The sequence below is a fragment of the Cavia porcellus genome, unplaced genomic scaffold (assembly GCF_034190915.1).
Source record: "Cavia porcellus strain 051 isolate PalLab524CR breed Dunkin Hartley unplaced genomic scaffold, mCavPor4.1 scaffold_37, whole genome shotgun sequence".
Lineage (NCBI taxonomy): Eukaryota > Metazoa > Chordata > Mammalia > Rodentia > Caviidae > Cavia > Cavia porcellus.
Window position 1 is genome coordinate 10,432,019 of NW_026947520.1, and position 20,353 is coordinate 10,452,371.

The 20,353-nt window shown below is 36.0% G+C and overlaps 1 protein-coding gene across 11 annotated transcripts in view; it reads left to right on the plus strand.

Moving 5' to 3' along the window:
- Dennd4a (DENN domain containing 4A) overlaps positions 1-20,353 on the plus strand; it is a 133,643-nt gene that overhangs the window by 96,231 nt on the left and 17,059 nt on the right. For all 11 annotated transcript variants that reach the window (XM_013145453.3, XM_013145457.3, XM_013145456.3 and 8 more), the window contains one exon: positions 3,654-4,753. In XM_013145453.3, coding sequence (XP_013000907.1) covers positions 3,654-4,753 — 1,100 coding nt within the window. The remainder of the gene's footprint in view (positions 1-3,653; positions 4,754-20,353) is intronic.

Below are 20,353 nucleotides of genomic sequence, written 5' to 3' on the forward strand. Positions count from 1 at the left end.
ATGACCTAGTGAATATTTGTTTTTAATGAGTCTTTGTTCTTCCTAGTTATTTTAAAAATTATATTTGTATAGCCTCTCATGGTATAGCTGAGTAGTTTGAGTTTTATATTTTGTGGCTTATTTTGTTTGAGCTTTTATTATAACAAAGTATGTGGCATACCTTCTGTTACACACTTCTTTTTGGGTTTGGACTTTTGGGACTTTCTGGAAGAGGGAAAGGAGGAACAGGAAAGGTGATGCATTTAAGGATGCCATACAGCTAGACAGTTTTTAAATGAAACTTCTGCTTCTTTAGTTTGCATAGAGTCAAAAAGAATAGCCCTTCAGATAACTTAACATTGTCTGTTTTTTTCTTTTCAAAGTCCTCTTTTTTGTTGTAATGGGGATTGTACCCGTGACCTCATATATGACAGGCAAGCACTGTACCATTGAGCTACATCCTCTACTCCTTTTAAAGTATTATTTTATTTGGAGATAGAATCTCTGCGTTGCCCAGGCTGGACTTGAACCGGAAATCCTCTTGCCTCAGCCTTTCAAGAAGCTGGGTTTATCATCTACCACTTTACTCAGCTCAAAATAATATTTTTCACTACAGCAACATTTGGCACTGCTTTTTTTCCCCTTAGGTGTGGGGATTAAATTCGGGACCTTTGCACTGAACTGTATCCCCCAGGCCTTTTTTGTTTTGTCCTCTGAGAAAAGATCTCGTTGAGTTCCCCAAGCTGAGTTTAAACATAGGATCCTCCATCTCAGCCTCCCAGAGTGCAGTGTTTAATGTTTCCATTACTCTCTGTTTATGCTTGCTCTTTTTTTAGGATTTGCTTCTATGACATTTTATGTAAATATTATCATAAATGATCCTTTGAACCTGACATTTTGTCAGAGTAATAAATATCTGTTCATCTGGCTTTTGGCTACCCTGTATGCTCAACAATTCAATTTTATAAAAGCTTATAATGGATTTCATTAGTATGTGTTACAATTATTAGTTTGTCCTTGATATTTTTAGCTTAAAAACTTTCTATTTGTTAAGTACTATGAATTTATCACTACTGCTAAAGACAATATATGTGATTTGCAGCATGCTTATTTTTTTTAAACTTTGTGTCTTATTACATTCTAGTACATTCTGGGATTCAAAGCATCCTTCAGATTATGTTTTACAGTACAACATTAGATATTTATATCATTGGATACATATTTGCATATGCATACATGTCGTGTACATATGTACACAGTGGTCTACTGCTGAAAGATATGGAAATAAACGGATGTATTAATATTTGATTGGATGGTAAAATAAAATCTTCAACCTCTAGTTCTTTCACGATTATCTTAAAAATTTAATGATTTGGTAACTATCTTAAATTAGTTTTAAGATATAGAGGTTAGCCAGAGGAAAATATAACTCAGATGTTTCTCTAAACTCGATTCTGGTTTAACTTTTTGTCTTTACCAACAACAAAATGTATCGTATTCTGATACGTATGTCGTATGCTGTATTGGTCTGTTTAGTGCAGTTGTCGCCTAGCGGACATTATTCATTCAGTAAATACTTTCTGTTCACTGCCATGTACCAGGTATTTCTGGAGATATTTAAGGAACAAAAATTAAATGGAGCCCCTGCATTCATAGAGAAAACAGGTGGGAAGAAGGAATGGAAAGATGATAAGTCCTTGTAAAATTAGTCCAAAATTATATTTGGGAAGAATGGTTATAAGTTGCTGTGAGAACATACAGTAAAAGATGCGTCTTGTTTGGAGGGATACTGACTGGAAGGCTTCCTTGAGAATATGATTTTTCAACTTAGATCCGAAAGAAGAATAGAAAATAAATAAGGATAAAGATTAGGAAGGAGGACTTGAGAGGGCGGATCCCAAGTGAAGGGAACCATATGTAAAAGGCTGTGTGGTAGAAGTCTGTCACACTGTGTTCAAAAATTTGAGAAAAGGCTAATCTGTAAATTTCAGAAAATGCGATTAACAGTGGCTTCAACAAATTGAGATTTATTTTTTTTCCAAATAAGAAATTCAAAGGCAAGCACTTGTTCTAGATATTAAGGGACTTTGCCATCAATTTTCTTGACCTAACCATGATTATAATACAACCACTGGTATCTCTACGTATACTCTCTCTGTTCAAAGCAGAAGGAATGAGAAGAAGAGAACAAACTATTTCTATTCCTTGGGTCAGGGAAACAAAAGTTTTTCCAAAAACCCTCATAAACTCCCACATTACTGTCACTGCTTAGAATTATGTCATTAAAGCTACCTAGACTAAGAAAGTTTTATCGTCTGTCACCTCTGTGGTAGAGACATGCAGGATTCAGCCCAGCCTGGTAGAATCTAGCATGTATGTATATTTAGGACTGGGAAAACTTTTCTATGCAATTCCATAATATTATATTTGCATTACAAGATTCCTGTAAGCTTTTTATAATTTTAACTTGTCAGACATAAGTCAGAAAATAAGTCTTGATTTATATCCTTAGTCATAAACTGACAAAAGAAAAAATTGTCTCTCATATTTTCTTTACCTTGTTAATAATACATGCTTATTAAACAATAATAGTTTTTAATCTTTTATGGCCTTATTGTTATCTTTTATCTTTTCTTTCTGCCTGCATGTATCACATGGCAAGAGAAAAAAGGTATACTTTTAGTAATTGGCTAGTTCCAGAGATCTAATTCTGTTGAATAAAGCACCTAAAAAAAATAATTGGCAGTATGTGGTACCTAACTTAATGCTTTATAAGACTCCCATAATATAAGAATGATTAAAGATATCAAAAACCTGGATTTCTGTTTTCAGCATAATTAACAAATTTGGTAGGAAGCAATGAACAGTGTTTCTGAAAAATGTGAGGTAGCCATTCATGTTCCATAGATGTGAACTTGCAGTCAATATGTTAAGCAAATGTAAAATTACTTGCTGTATCTGTAGTACCAAAGATTTGGTGATTTTTAGAATAAATTTTATTTATGATAGAATCAATGTAGCTGCTATCTGTTATGTTTGATTTGATGATTTTGGGGGCTTGTTTTTCATCTTAAGAAGCAGAAGACTCAGAGTCTCAAGCTCATATAGCACCACAGTTGTATGGCTATGGTTATTTAATCCATTTAGTGGAATTAATGTGCATATATTATTATTAAATGTAAATCTCTCTTCATGTGTGTGAGTCGAGGGATTAAAGTCAAGGCTATGCACATGTTAGGCAAGAGCTCTGAGCTATATCCCTCAGCTCCCTGGCTTTATATTTTTGAGACAGAATCTCACCAAGTTGACCAGGCTGGCCTTGAACTTGTGATCCTCAAACCTTAGCCTCCTAAGTAGCTAGAACTAGAGGCATGTATTAGAAGAAGTACATCTTAGTGTTTAGGAACAAAACGTTTAAGCAAATCTGGATTCGAATCACAGTTCTATTATCTAAGGACTGGGTAACTTAAATCTGAGTACTTTTTCTTAACAAATAAGAATGTTGAAATGTCTGCAGTAGATAGTATAAGTGCTTAACATAGTATATGTCAGGTAACAGGAAGGCAGTGAATACATTGTAAGATCATTTTCATTAGTAGAATTTTAAATACTTAAGATAACTTACATTTGCATATTATATTTTTATGGCTAAAAGTACCTTTCTCATTTTTCAGAAAGCCTACCAAAGCAGCTCTTAATGTCAACTGTTGAGGATATGAATGAAACGGGTAACATTCAAAGTAGATGCTTCAGGAAAAGACATAAAAGTGACAATGAACCTAATTTGCAGCAGCAAATAACCTGGGGAAATAGAAACCGTAACCTCAGTGGAGGTGTATTGATGGGATTTATGTTGAACAGAATTAATCAGGAAGCAAACCCTGGAGATATAGTTGAAAAATTAGGAGCCGATGCAAAAATTCTTTCAAATGTTATCTCAAATAGTACAAGACCAAATAGTCTTGATATTGGAAAGCCATCTTTAAGATCAAAAAGGAATAGTCTAGAAAAGGAATCCAGTGATGATGATACACCTTTTGATGGTCCTAGTTGTTTGGCAGATAAAATGGACTCTGCTGTTATTTTTGACTTAGAAGATTTAGACAATGAAGCAGACAGATCAAAAGTGGGATATGTTGCTACACAAAATCCCAGGAGGATTCAACGGGTGAACAGCAGCTTTTCAGTAAAACCTTCTGAAAAAACTGATGTTGTAACAGGATTTGACCCCCTTTCTCTCTTGGTTGCTGAGACTGCACAGCAGCAAAAAGAAGAGGAGGAGGACGATGAAGATGACAGCAAAAGCATTTCAACACCATCTGCTAGGCGTGATTTAGCTGAAGAAATTGAGATGTATATGAATAACATGAGCAGTCCTTTGTCAAGTCGTACACCAAGCATTGATTTACAACGGGCGTGTGATGATAAATCGACCAATAAAAAAAGCCCAACACTGGTCAAGGCAAGCAGAAGATCTAGTCTGCCTCCTAATTCTCCAAGGCCCATGAGACTTACCAAATCTAAAAGTTACACAAAAAGCGAGGAGAAAACAAGGGATAGACTGTGGTCTTCTCCAGCTTTCTCACCTACTTGCCCATTTAGGGAAGGATCTCAAGACACGTTAACCCATCCATCACCTTCATTTAACTTAGATACACTACTAGTACCAAAACTAGATGTTCTAAGGCATAGTATGTTCACTGCTGGAAAAGGAGTTGCAGAGAAAGCAAGCAAGTGGTACTCAAGATTCACCACATATGCCGCATCATCCAAGGTAAGTTTTGTTAGTCTTTGCTCCGTTTGTGTTCATATATCCTCTATCACCATAGAAAGTCTCTACTTGCAAAGATATTTGTTTTAACCATTCTCCTTAAACATAGCTTTATAAAAAGGATACATGAGATGTGTAAGGTTTGTAAGCAACAGAATTTAAACTGAATTGATGACTTTATAAGAAGGAAAATTCATTTAAACTGTATTTATAGTTCTGTTTGAAAAACAGTGATTTCTACCTGGGGGAACAGTTCACGTAATGTAAAAGTTTAATGATCAAGTTTCAGAATTTCCTTCACAGTGTACTTTTCTTTAGACAGTGTACAGTATGCCTTCAGAAATTACCAGCCAGGCATATGATTTCTCTTTCTGGTTAGGCTGAAGTAGTTGATAGACCTTCATACTTCACAAGACCAAAACTCTAGATGAAGTATAGAAAGTGCCAGTTTACAGTCATCAGACAGCTGCTAAAGCAACTAAAAAGCAGAGAGGTGCAGGATTCTAGAGAAAATTACAGGGTAAGATAAAGTTCTACACTCACTTTTTCCAGAAGGCATTTGACATTTTCCTCATACTGATACTTCTTGAAACAGATAAGCACAAAGCTCTGAAAGATAGTTCTCATTAATCTCCTAGTAGTGTTCATGATCTACTCAGGGCAGCAAGAACTTTGGTGAACATACCCTGTCCTCCACCCTGCTGAGCTCTACCTTACGAGCACTGGCAAACTATAGGTCCTGACCAAAACTGCAACCTACATTTGTTTAACTCCAGTCGGTGGATAGTTAAAAATAGTCCTCTTTCATCTAGCAGAGAAGAGAGTGTACCCTTTCTAAAGGAACAGAGCGTCTAAAGTCCTTATGATTTTTTCATATCAGCATTTGCCCTTCAGTTAAAAATAGCTGTGCCAAGAGACAAGATCATGACTGGAAAACAAAAGAAAAACAGACAATAGAAACTGAACTCAGGTGATCCAGACACTTGAACTATCCAGAAACTTTAAAGTACTTATATATTTAAGACAATAAGGAATAATATATTAAAAATAACTGCAAAGATGAGCGTTTCACTAATTAGAATCTGTTAAAAAGAATTAAATGTAAATTATAGAACTGAAAAGTGAATGCAGTAGTTAGATTTAACTGCAGATAAAACACAGGAATATGAGACTGGAGATAATAGCTCAGCAACCCAAGCACCTGTGTGGCCAGCTCAAGATCCTGAACTCAATTCCTGGTACCATTCAAGAGAATAAAAGTAAACATTTCTTTGCAATGAATTAAGAGAAATTAGTAACAAACATTTTGGGTTTTGTTTTGTTTTTTGTTACCAGGGATCAAACTCATGACCTCACACTTACAAGGCCGTTGCTTATGCAACTGAGCTAAATCCCCAGCCCAGAAATTAGTAGTATGACTATCTTAACTATCATATATGTATTTTTACTTATTTATTTTGCTTTTCCCTTTAATCCATTCCCCATCCCAGTTTCTCTTCCTTTCGAAGCTTTTTCCTATTTTACAATATCTATTGCACATTTTGGATCTTATTTACTCCTTGAGCTACTCATACTTAGGAGACAAACACAGTGTTTACCCATATGCATCTGGTTTATTTCACTATGAGTATGGTCTTGAGTTGCATCCATTTACCTATAAAATTCTCTGGTTTATCCTTCTTTGTGGCTAGGGATAAAAAGACCACATCTTTTTTATCTATTCCTTGGTTGATGGGCATTTGGGTTGTTTCCAAGATCTAGCTATTACAAATTGTGCTGCTGACTGTAGTATGATGTTTTTAATTCTTCTAGGAAAATACTCAGAAGGGGAATCACTGGGCTAAATGGGACCTGCAATCCTAGTTTTTTGAGGAATTTTCACACTGATTTCCACAGTGGTTGCACCAGTCTATACTGCCACCAATGTGAAAAAGGAATCCTTTTTCCCCACAGCCACAGCATTTGTTATTTGTTGATTTCTTGATAATAGCCATTCTTTCCAGAGTAAGGTGGGATGTCAATGTTGTTTTAATATGCATCTCTAGAATGACCAGTGATGTTCAACATTTTTGCAAAAATTTATTTAATATTTGAAATTTGTATTTCATCTGACAAGTATGTATTAACCTCAGATGCCCATTTTTGGATTGGGTCTTCAAATTTGAGAGGTCTGAATTTTTTTTTTTTTTAGCTCTTTTATGTTGTCAATAGTAATGCTTTGTCTGAGGAACAGCCAGAAAGCATGGTTAATTATGCTCACTCTGTTAGTGGTTTCTTTTACTGTGCCAAAGCTTTTTCTCTTTTTTTTTTTTTTTTTGGCAGTACTAGGGGATTGAACTCACGACCTTGCTCCTGCCAGGCAGGCGCTTATGCCTCTGAGCTAAATCCCCAGCCCTGTGCAAAAGCTTTTTAAAAGATGACATCTCAGATGTTTTCTTGTGCAATCAGGGTTTTATTGATAAAGTCTTCACCTACACCAGTGTCTTTAAGAGTTTTATCTAGTCCATCTTGCAGCAGATTTAATGTTTCTGAAAAAAAGATTTAATGCTTCTGTTTTAATATTTAGATCTTTGATCCATTTCAAATTTAGTTAATGCATGGTGAAAGATATGAATCCAATTTTAATCTTTGGCATGTGCAGAGCCAGTTTTTCCAGTACCATTTATTAAAGAGGCTGTCCTTCTTCCAGTGAATGTGTTTGGTACCTTTGTCAAAGATAAGATGACTGAGTGTGTCTGGAGTTGTTTCTGTACCTTCTGATCTGTTCTACTGATCTTCAGATCTATTTTTTTGCTGTTCTTACCACAGTAGCTTTATAGTATAATTTCAGGTCAGGGATTGTGATGTCCCTGTCATGCCTTTGTAGCCCATAATTGCCTTTGCTATTTGAGGTTTCTTCTGGTTCCAGATAAATTTTAGGATTGGTTTCTCTAATTCTGTGAGATAAGTTATTGGAATTTTGATCAAAATTGCATTAAATCTGTATAACAGCTTTGGAAGTATGGCCACTTTCACTATATTGGTTCTTCCTACCCAAGAACAAAGGATATCTTTCAATTTTCTGATATCCTCTTCAGTCTTCTTTTTCAGAGTATTGTAGTTTTCAATGTAGAGGTCTTTTATTTTCTTTGTTAGATTTATTCCAAGATATTTCATTTTTTAGATGCTATTGTGAAAGGTACTGTTTCCCTAATTTCTCTTAGTGAATTTAACAAACATTTATAAAGCTAATTACCAAGAATTTTCCAAAAGTGATTAAAGATATCAACTCACATATTTAAGAAAGTATACAAATGTCAAGCAGAATACAAAGAAGACCATATTTAATCCCCTAATATTAAAATAAAGATGAAATACAAAGCAAAAGTATTAAAAGGATCTAGACAAAAGAGATAAATTATCTTCAAAAAATGGTAAGAACCTAAACAGAAAGTGTGATGTCACAAAGACATAAAGTGCCCAACAAAATAACCCCCCACCTATTTTATCATACCCAGCAAAAATATTTTTCAAAATCTACAGTGAGAATTCTGAGTTTTAGTACAATAATAATTGAGCCATTATAGCTCATAAGTGCTATGGCAGATTGTGGAGCAGTACCCACCAAGAGGTGAGTTTCCTAGTTTCTTTTCTCTTGCCTCTTTGCCCCAGGAGTAGTCACAGTTTTCCATAGCAGCTCTATCATCAAAAATTTCAAGAAAGAGTGGTATTTTCTGCTCAGAGAAATAAAGAAAAAGAGCTTATTTAGGTTGAAGAATTTGAAGAAAATCCCACACAAGTCTCAGCTTAACTCTTGAGTTATACATGTATGGGATAGATGCAAACCAGCACACAAAATACTGCAGAGCTAATGTGAGCAATTAAATGGTGCCAGTGGAACACAAAACATAAAAAACCATTCTGTCTGATTTTTAGTGTGTCTGCTAAAACAGAAACATCAGCATTCTCCAAAGTATTGTAATAGTACTCATTCTACTCAAGCTGACATTTACAATGTCTAATATAAAATTGAAAGTTATTTGATACAAAGAACCAGAAAGGTCTTGAGATATAGCTCAACAATAGAACACCCGCAGAGCATATGTAATATCCTTATGTTCAATCTCTGAGCCAACAAAGTACAAAAAGCAAACCCGAACAAAGATTTAGCCAGTTCTTTTTTTTTTTTAATCTTTTTTTAAAATTTTACTTAAGGAGAAAAAGAAAAAAACCAAAAAGAGGGACAAGTTATACAGAATTTCAAAGAAAAATAAACAGTAGGAAATCACTAGTTAATAGATTACATCTTGTCATAAATAGTTGTTCAAGTTACACAATTAAAGCATATAGAGTAGACAGTGAGACTGCAAACAGTTCTGTTCAATGATCTAACAAAAACTCAGTAATATGGTTATCTATCTTATACACTTAAATACACATGCAGTTATATCCTTTAGAGCACTGTCTTTTCCTCTCTTTTTTACAATGACAATTACACATTTTGGGTTTTATTACTCCCACAGTTCTTATTACTTTTTTAAGAGAATAAAACCAAATGTGACATAGCAAAACAGAGTCAGTCAAATCAAAAGGATGGACACAGTACATAATGTAAAAACAGAATACAAGGTGATCAACAGTGGTTACCATAATGCCTCTTGCTATCTTAAAAAGAATTGCCTATATCATCAGTTATAATAAAATTGAACAAAACAGTAAAGAACAAAACCAATAAAACCAAAACATTGGAGACATTATAGGACTTCAAAAGAAGATAATAGTCACACCAGAATGGGCATCATAGTGAATATTATTGCCTTCGCAGTTGTTGCCTATACTCTCAAACTTGGTACTATCAAGCAAAACTGAATAGAGTAAAATGAGTCAAAACAAGATGGTGAGAGCAATACAGGGTTTCAAATCAAATTAATAGGAAATCACAGTGGGTTACTATAATATATCCTGCTATTTTTTATTTTCTCTCTTAATTAAAAAGATAAAAATTAAAAAATAATAAAAAAGGAGATTGAGATAAAAGAGGACATAACAACAAAACAGCATAGGTCAGAACATAACCATTTAAGCAAAATAGTGTTTTACCACAAGATATCCCGACATAAAAGTAGTTACCATAGTGTCTCTTTCCTTGAAATCTTTTTGAGTATAACTTCGTATACTGTAGCATCAAACATATCAAGACAATGTAAAACTATTCAAGAGAATGACAGTATTACAAGGTAGTTAGAACCAACTAACAGAAAATGAACATGGTTTCTGTATTATCTCCTTGTCTATAAAAGTTTTTTATATTATTACATATAATAAAATCCAATAAAATACAACATGTTAAGACCGATGGAGACAGAAGAACAAAAGCTTGATGGGACTTAACAAGATGATATTAAATTGGCACTAGCTATTATGATGTCTTGTTTTCTCCAGAATAGCTGTTCATACCATCCAACCTTCTCTGCCTCATTTCTGTTGAGCTCTTTTTCTGTCATTAGTTGTCAGTTGGTCTTCTTCATTTTGCTTTCTGCTCCATTTATTGTGGCCTCTCTGCCACTGTTTCTGGAATCTTGGTATTTTTCTCTTTTAGAATGTCCTCCAGTATTCTCTATAGAGTTGAATTGGTGGTTGCAAATTCCCCTAGTTCCTCTTTATCCTGGAAACACCTTGTTTCTCCATTAATTTCTAGGGACAGTTGTGCAGGATATATCATCTTAGCTGGAGGTTATTGTCTTTCAAAGCTTGAATTATTTCCCCCCACGCTCTTTGTGATTTGATGGTTTGTGCAGAGAAGTCTGCTATGATTCTGATGGGTATTCCCTTGTAAGTGATCTGTTTCTTGTCTCTGACAGCTTTTAATATTCTGTTCTTATATTGGATTTCTGAAATTTTGATTATTATATGCCTGGGTGTAGTTCTGTTTGGGTTGTAGGTGGCTGGGGTCCTGTATGCCTCGTAGATCTGAGTATCTTTACCTTTTCCCATATTAGGGAAGTTCTCCTTGATTATTTCTGTGAATAGCCTTTGCAGTTCATTTGTTTGTATCCCTGCTTCTTCCTGTACATTCTTAATTCTTAAGTTATAGATCCTCTTATATTCTAGCCTTTGTATTGTTACTGCTTGTTTCCTTGTTATTTTTAAGAAGTTTTTCCTTTCATGCTCCCACATTACAAATCTGTCCTCCAGTTCAGGTAATCTATCCTTAGTTTCTTTCAAGCTGTTATGCCAGCTTTCAATAGAGTTTTTAGTTTCCAGGTAATCGCTCTGAACCTGCTTCATGTATTCTATGTTTTCTCTATTTTCTCCATCAAACATTTGTTCCCTTTTTTTCTGTTCTTCCATTCCACCATCTGCTTTTTCTTGGGAGATGCTTAGCATTTCTTTAACATTCTACTTATATCTTGCTTTACTTGGTTAAATACTTCACTTTGGAACTTGTCTGTGAGGTCCCAGAGATATCACTTTATGTCTGTTGGTGCCATGCCTGATATTGCATGTTTTCTGTCCTCATTCTTCTTTGCATTTACCTTTCCTGTGTCAGTGTTCTCAAAATTGAAAACTGAGGACCCTTTCTTGTTGCTCCCTCTTCCCATACTTTTTGTTCCTTCCATGGAAGCGTATATAGGAGGCCCAGTTTCTTTCTTTGTTGATTCCAGTTTGTTTGAATCATGCCAGCTAGGTGTTCCTGCCCACTGCAGTGTACTAGGGAGACACAGACCTGGGCAGCCAATGCTGGGCCCGCCCCACCAGGTCAGTCAACCTGCTGAAGGCTTCACTGCATTAGGGTGCACTACCAGGTGCAGGGACCTGGTTTGGGCTAGCCTACTGGGTCTTAGTCCACAGCGTCACCTATGTCAAGCACGCTTCACCAATCCCACTTGAGAGGGGAATATGTGACTGAAGTCACTGCAGCGTCCTGTTCTGGCTAGTCTGCCTGGTCCCAGAATGTCCTCTGTTGGAGCCTTCTAGTCTATGGAAGGGTCCCCATTCCTCTCACTCACTGTAGGTCAGTGCGGGGCTTCTCACCAGCTCTGCTCTCAATTTGGTTTGCCAATTCCAACTCTCAGAGCTTTCACGTCTCTATCCCTGCTGTGCCGATTCAGATGCAGCAGCAGTGGCAGGAAATTGAAGCTGCGGTTTCCAGAGGCACAGGTTCCAGCTTCAGCACTGAGACTTTAGCTGTTCAGTCGTAGCACCGGGATTGCATTCCAGTTGGTTTCTCTCAGCTTAGTTTGTTCCTGGGGCGGCAGGGTATATCTCCCTCTGCTTAGGACTCCCCACACCACACCATTCCTGGAATCTAAGCTAGCTATCTCAGAGAGCCTCCGTAGCTGCTGTTATCTACCTGCCATGTTCTGGAAGTCCTCGATTTAGCCATCTCTTAAGAGTAAGACAACCCCAAGACAAAGATTATGGGATAGAAACTTTGGTCAGCTATTATAACTAGGTTCCTGAAGTATTAAAAAAAAATTCAGAACAAATGAAAAAAAAATAATTCTCAGCAAAAAATAGAAATTAAGATAAAATTTTATAACTTGGAAATATAGTGTCTAAAATAAACTCATTGAATTGGTTCAGTAGCAGCATGGAGTTAATAGCAGAGTCTGTGAACTTAAAGACTCAGTAATTTTTATTCAGTTTTTAATATATATTGATGTTTTACAGTAGTTAAAGGACTTATCCCACTGATCTTATGTATATCCTAGTACAATACTAAATGTAAGTAAACCGTGGACAATTAGTATTTGAATTATAATCCCTAAAATACATACTTTAAAAATACAAAGAGAGATAGCCAAAAAGTCAATATTTTTTAAATAAAGAGGACAGGAAAGAGAAAATAGAATAGTCTTTAATCTGGTCCATATAAAAAATAGTAGTCATCTAAACACCTCAATTAAAAGACAGGTTACTGACAAGAAGAACCTATCATACGCTGCCTGCCCCATACATACTTTAATGAAACAAACAGGTTGAAAGAGTGGAAGACAAAAACTATACCTTGCAAGTAACATAAGCATTAGGTGGTAATTTTAATATCAGCAAGAATAAACATCAGAATACATTTTACTAGAGACAAAGAACAACATAATAGTAAGAGACAGTTCACCAGACAGATACAATTATCAAAAACAATGCCACAAATTTTGACAGAATTTAAAGAGATAGTTTAAGATCTCTTATGACCTGGGAAACAGCTAACAAAATGAGTCAAGACATAGATCTGAATTAGTGACAATTAGTAATATAATGTATTTGCATTTTTTAAAACGTACATTCACTGACTGCAGAATATGCATTTAAGTGCATATGATACAATAATCCAAACTCTGTAGCTGTTAAGGCTCAATGAATTGAAAAGGATCAAGATAAAGGAGCATTCTGAGAATTATTAAACATTGCTGAGGAAATTTAGAGGAGGTTTAAATAAATGGATAAATGCTCCATTTTTATGGAGATGAGTCAATATTAAGGTATATTGCTTAGCTGGGCATGATAGGAGTCTAAGGACAGTAAGCTTGAGCCCAGCCTAGCACCTTAGCAAGATGCTGTCTCTACCATATAAAATTCTGTTAAAAGGAACCAGTGTAACTCAATGCAAAGTTCTGGGTTCAAACTCTGGTACTAAAAAAAGAGAAGCAAGAAGATGTAGCTCTTCCCAGACTAATCCATAAATTCAGTGCACTGTCAAAATTTCAGCAGAGTGTTTTAGAAGTGGACAAGTTCACTCTAAAATTCATAAGGAATTTTAAAAATAAAGACCACTACTCCCTAGTTTTAAAAATTGAAAGCTTTCAAGACAGTGACACAAAGAGATTCTTAAATAAAATTGAAAGTTCAGAAATTAACCATTATATTTATGATTATTTAAGTTTCAGAAAATAAGGGGCTGGGGATTTAGCTCGGGAGCATAAGCACCTGCCTTGCAAGCAGGCAGTCATATCAGGGAAATGACAGTTTGGTTGTTTTTTTTTTTTTAAAGAAATTGTGCTGGGATGATTAGATATCCACATGCAAATAGGCAAACTTAAGCATTCACCTTACATACAGAAATTAACTGAAAAGGATCAGATGCCTAAATATAAGAACTAAAACTATGAAAGTCTTAGGAGAAAAATTTCAAGACCATAAGGTAAGAATTCTTACGTATTAACCATTGAAATAACTAATACAGGCTACATATGAATAGAAAGAAGCTTATTTAACTCAGGGTTCTGAAAGCTGAAAGTTCAAACAGCATAGCCCAGGCTCAGAGAAAGCCACTTGGCTGCATAACCTCATGGCATTGCTCACAGTGGTAGAAGCTGCAGTGTGCGATTGAGTACATCTCAGAGTCAGAAGCAGACAGCTAAGTGGGGTCAGGCTTCTTCTGTAATAACCACTCTCTTGGAGAATTCAGGAGATTGCCTGTGAACCACCTTGCAAGACCATGCCCCATTGGCCTAAGGGCCTCTTAACTAGGCCCCGCCTTTCTTAGGACTGTACTGCTATTCCGACCACCAAGAGTTCAATCACACGAACCTTTTCTTGGTGTGAGTGGGGGGCACAAATACCCTAACCTTAATATTAGAGTACTAAAAACACAGTCTATAAAAGAAAGAATTGGTAAATTAGACATTTTCAAAATTGTATGCTCCAAACTACCAATAAGATGATGAAAAGGCAAGCTATGTCCTGGGGAAGTGATATGCATATCTGCTAAAGACCTTGTATGCACTCTGTACAAACAATTTATGCAATTCAGTGAGAAGACAGGCAGTCTAAATAAAAAGTGGGCATAAGCTTCAGCAAAAAGTTATGGGAATGACTAAACAGCACATAAGAAGCAGCCCCAACATAATGATATAACATTTCATGTCCACTAAAATTGCCATGACCCTAACCCTAACCCGAATCAGCCCACTAGTTGGAATTAACATAGTTCTGAGTGGCGTCACCCAAAAGACTGTTAACCTGGATAAAGGAAAAGAAAGAAAGCAGACTTGCTGCTTACCGCTTGCTGCTTCTGTCTCCAGCCTGCCTGCCATGAACTGTTACTTCTCCTCTGTGATTCCTCCCTGCCATGCCACCCGCCTGGAGCCAGCTAACTCTGGACTGAAACTCCTATAAGTTGTCAGCCATAATAAACCTGCTTCCTTTTAAAAAAATAAAAATGGCCATACCTCCAGAGTCCTGGAATAATAACTAGTGGTGAAAATGAGAACCCTCATACATTGCTGATGAGAATGAAAAACGGTAAAACCACTTCAGATTATGATTTGGCAGTGTCTTTAAAACAAAGGCAAAAGTAGGGCCAAGAATTTAGCTCAGTGACCTAAGCACCTACCTGGAAAGCATGAGGTTGTGAGTTCTGTCGCTGGTACCAAAAAAAAAAAAAAAAAAAAAAAAAAAGGCAAAAGTTTGATACAGCAGGATCTTGATATCTTGCCAAGAGAAATAAAGGTATTCTGCACAAGTTTTCATGCCAGCATTTGTAAAAAACTACAAACAATACAAATTTCTATCAACTGGAAAATAAAACAGCATATACACAAAATGGATATGTCAGCAGTAAAAAAATAATGCTGGTAGGTGCTAAAATAAAATCAATGAACATAAAAAATACACTATGTGAAAGAAATCAGATAAAAAGACCAAATATTCTATGAAGTTCAGTGACATGAAATGTTCAAAGAAGGTAAATCTATAGAAATAGTACATTGTTAATTGCATGAGATTTGAAGGGTGGAGAATGGAGGTTAACTGCCAACAGATACAAGAGATTGTTCTGAGGCAGCGCTTTAAAACAAGAGATATCCTAAACTTAGGTAAGTTAAAGTGAGTGAGTTTATGGCATACAAATTATATCTCAATAAAGTTTCCAAAAATCAAAGCACATTTTCTCAACAGAGTAGAATTCAATTAGAAATTATTAATAAGATATCTAGAAAACCCCAAACTTCTGGTAATTTAATGAGCCAGCAATAAAATCATAACAGTTAGAATGTCATTTGGGAAGCATAAATGAAAATGCAAAACATCAAAATTTGTGGCATTCAGGTGGGAGGTGCTTAAAAGTGAACTTACAGCTTTTAAAAGTGTTAAGAAAAAAATGATTTTAAGTCAGGATTGATGATTCACTGTAAGAGGCTAGAAAAATAAGTAGAAGAAATAATGATAAGGCAGAAATCAAGAAAACTGAAAAGCAAGAAAGAATATTAAAGAAACCAAAAGCTGATTCTTTAAAAAGAACAACAAAATTGACATATTTTAATTAAAGTGATCAAGAACACATATCATTAATGCTATAAAGACTCCCACTTTAATAGTGCTACTTCTTACACATAATAAATTATTTTAAGGACCAAAATAATGGAATTCCTAGTTCTCATTTGAAGAAAAATGAATATATCTTGAGATACAATGCTAAGTGAAATAAATCAGACTCCCAACGTTAAAATATCACATGGTTTCTCTTACGTGAGAAATCCAAAGTATAAATAAAGAACAAATTAAAAGATAGGTGGAAACAGAGAGATAAAGTTTGTAGAAAAGGAACAGCAAACTGGGGATAAAGGGAAGATGGGAGGCTGGGGAAGGGCCGAGAAAGGAAAAAGGATCAAGATACGTGTGTCTACCATTCTGATGGTGACTGTGTTTACCATGTGTCACAAACCTATACTAATAAAAAAAACTCCTAGTTTTGAGAATATTTAAGGAAAAACAACCTCTGTTTTTCCTACAGTTTGCTCACAACAAATTTTTCCAGGACTCTAAAACATGAAGATTTCTCCCCACCAGCAAATAGGCAGTCATTTCCATAGGTGACTGTCCTCCAGTTTAGTTTCCATTCCAGTGCACTGTGCTTGGAGATAGTCAGATCCCAAACATTAAAGGCTCATTCCATACTATTGGCTTAGAAACCTACTACAAGTACTTTTACCATGTACTTCTGATTGCTCAAGTGTAAGTCTAGGTTCCTAGACTGTCCTTAAGTTTTATTGACTTGCTCATGAGATACACAAAACTGAGAGGACTGCTTACATTTGCCAGGTTTTATACAAGAACAAAGAATACAGATGAAAAATATATACATTGGGTTGAAGAGCAGTAAAACTTCCCTGCTTTCTGCTGGCTTCTGTGCCATCTTTCCCCCACCATGTGTTTAGCTGTCCAGAAGCACTCTGAGCCCTGTCCTTTAAGATTTTATGGAGAGTTCATTAATCATGGCTGAAGCATGGGCAATTGCATAGAAATGTGATTAACTAGAAAGGCTGTGATCTAACATTAACAGACAGGACATTCAGCAAGGCCTGCCTGTATGGATTCTTCTTGGCCTATGTATTCAGCATATCCTTCCTCCTAGATATGAGGCAGGGTCCCTTCTGAATTCTTTTTAATTTTTAAAATTTTATTTTAAAGAGAATATAACCAAACAAAACAGAATAGAGCCAATCAAAACAAAACAAAGCAATTCCAGACTTCAAAACAAGATAATAGGAAATCAACAATGGCTACTATAGTATACCTTCAAAATAGCTGCCCATACCGTCAGGCATAATAAAGTCAAGCAAAACAAAACAATAAAAGCAATGCAGGACTTCAAAACAGAAGCTAAGAGGAAATTAACAAGGGCTACCATAATGCCTCTTGTTATCTTCAAAATAGCTGTCCAGACTACCAGACATAGGCATGGAGAATTAACCAAATAGTTCAAGAACAAAATTACTTCTTCAGTTGTTATCTTTTCAGAAGTTTCAGGTGTATGACTTCTTATGTGTACTATGTCTTTGTCTCCTGAACTTGTTCTGTGTGAGCTAGAGGTCTGAGATTGTGTTTTGTTCCTTCATCTTGACATTTTCTTGTGTTTCTCTAAATTAGCCCAATGCTGCATACCATGTGCTTCCATTAGCCCATTCCTACATTGCTACCTTTGGACTAGGCAGCTGGGTTCTTCCAATCCGGGGTTCCTAGAGGGGCAGAGATGCACAGAGGCACCTGGCATTTGTTCACAGATGCCCTCCTCCCTTCCCCAGTGGTGACAGGGACTTGGGGCATGGCTCCTTCTCTGGCTGAGCTGAGCTTGTCAGATCCCTCTGGGCCACTGGGGTGTAGCACTTGGTCCCTTCTGAATTAAAAGCCTTACTGTCTACTGTCAGACCATGTAATTGAGTGAAAAGTTCTGGCCAGGTCCAAGACAAACAGGGCCAAGATTAGAGAATGTTTTTAGTTTCTGTGATTGCATCTTGGGAAGAGAAATTATTTTCTATAGCCTGCCTTGGAGAGGTAGAAGGGGCAGGAAAGGGTCAGAGAGATTTTGCCTTTTAAGACCTACTGTTCCCCAGAATTATTATGGAAGACTGTCATTCACTTTTATCACTCTAAAGATGTACTGAAAAATCAAGACTATGTTAAGAATTAGAAATTGTGAAAGAAAACTGAAAAAAAACTATATTATCATACTAGTCAAGTGACTAACCCACTGAAAGTGCTAAATAACTGGTTTATTATTGTTACAAGTAAGGAAACTTACAGTCTCATTAAATTTTTAATGTCTCCCAGTGTAGAAGAATCTTTTTTAAAAATCACCTTAAACTTATATAATCTATATTAGAAAAATTTATTCTTTATGGAGTGTAATTCTTTTGTAAAGGAAAAGCAACAAAATTTTAATATTCTAGTTCAGAATATTAAAATACACATTTATCTTCCCTCCTCAGATTCTATTAACACAAAAAGATAAATATGGGACTGTAAGTCCAGTATGACAATAAGAATAGAAAAGCATCCCATCAGTACATCAGACATTCTCAGACCTTTGTGTAATTAGCAAATGAAATCATATTAAAGGAGATGTGTAAGTATAGAAAGGACAGCCTCCTCCATAGTCACTCACAGGGGACTCATACGTGGTGTTGCACTCCTAGAATCCCAGCACTTAGGAGGCTGAGGCAGGAGGATTGCCACGAGTTTAAAGCCAATCAAGGTTATGTGGTGAGTTTAGGGACAGCCTTGACTACATAGCAAGACCTTGTTTCAAAAAAAAAAGTCACAAGGAACACCAGCCACCATAATGAAAGCTGCTTACTTGTGAAGCCCAGCTAAATAAGCCAGTGTGTAATTAGCATGGTAATCAAAATTTGCAGTAAGTCCCAGCTTACAAAGAGTTCTATTACAGGAGAACATTTGTAAGTCAGATTTGTTTTAAGTCTTAACAAAGTGAGTGTTACACATCTTTGACACAAATATAATGAAAAACCATAAGAAACCAAACATACATAAGAACACTAAATAAACTTTTATTTTTTATTTTGTTTTATTTTTTGGTACCAGGGATGACCTCACGCCTGCCAGGCAGGCACTTGTGCCACTGAGATAAATCTCCAGCCCCAACTTTTTTATTTTTTATGGTTACTTTCAGATGATGGTACAGTACAGGAAAACTGTAAATAAACATTTTACTTTTAATATATTTGTCTTTAAATTGTGGTATAGTACAATACAATATTTTCACATTTGTCTTCATGAATACTGCTTTGTGCTTCCTAGTAGTCCCTTCTACATCACCACTACTTTTCCACTGATTGATTTGGCATTGCCCTAATCCTGGTAGCCTGGATACAATATAAGGGACAGAAAGAAGCTTGTCTTGTCCCTTGCTTGTTTTGCTACCTTCAGCCTGCCATGAAGTTTCCCTTAAATCTCCGAGGAGACTTTGGATTTGGACTTTCCAGAAATACTGAAACTGTTAGGACTTTGGCAACTCTCAGAGATGGACTAAATGCCTTTTGCATAGAGGGATGTGCATAAATCTTTGGAGGGCCAGTGGTAGAATGTTGTAGCTTCTGTCTAGATGTCCTCCCAAAGCCTCACGCTGTCTTAGGTGGAGCTTTTCCAGCGGTGATTGAATCTAAAGTGTATGACTGATTCATGGGACAATGCTAGGATTAGGGGAATGTGATTGATAAATCCACTGATTGGTTTGGCAGTACCCTAATCCCAGTAACCTAGATATAATATAAGAGACAGAGGCTTGTCTTGTCCCTTGCTTGCTCTGCTACCTTCTGCCTGCCATAAACTGTTTCTCCTCTGCAATGCCCATCTGCCATGCTGCCTTGCCTTGGAGCCAGCTGATTATGAACTGAAAATCTACAAAGTGTGAGTTAAATAAACTTCTCCACTTTAACTTTGAGGGTCAAGTATTTTGTCTCAACAGTGAGGTAAAAGTAACTAAATATGGGCATTGGCTTGAAAAGAAGTCATTCAGAGTAATTGCAAAATCCTACCACCAGCTCAAAACTTTCTTCCTTCAAGGAAAGTCCCATTCTATTTAAAATATACTGAAGTATCCACCCAACCAATATAAAATCTTTCTTCCTGTGTCTTTCCTATAAATTCTATTCTTATTCCTCATGCGTGCACCCCAAAGAGTGACCTGCTTGCAGACATGCCCTTTTGCAATCAGATCTACCACCAAAAGGAGAGAGTTGTTGTGAAAATATATTAACAACTGCTGAGTATGTTTATCAGCCTAGTCTTTATTACTAAATATGTGTGAACAATCATTTTTATAAATGGGCAATAAGGACTTGATAAAAAGTTATGCCTACCCTAACTTAAAAATGTTTTTAGAAA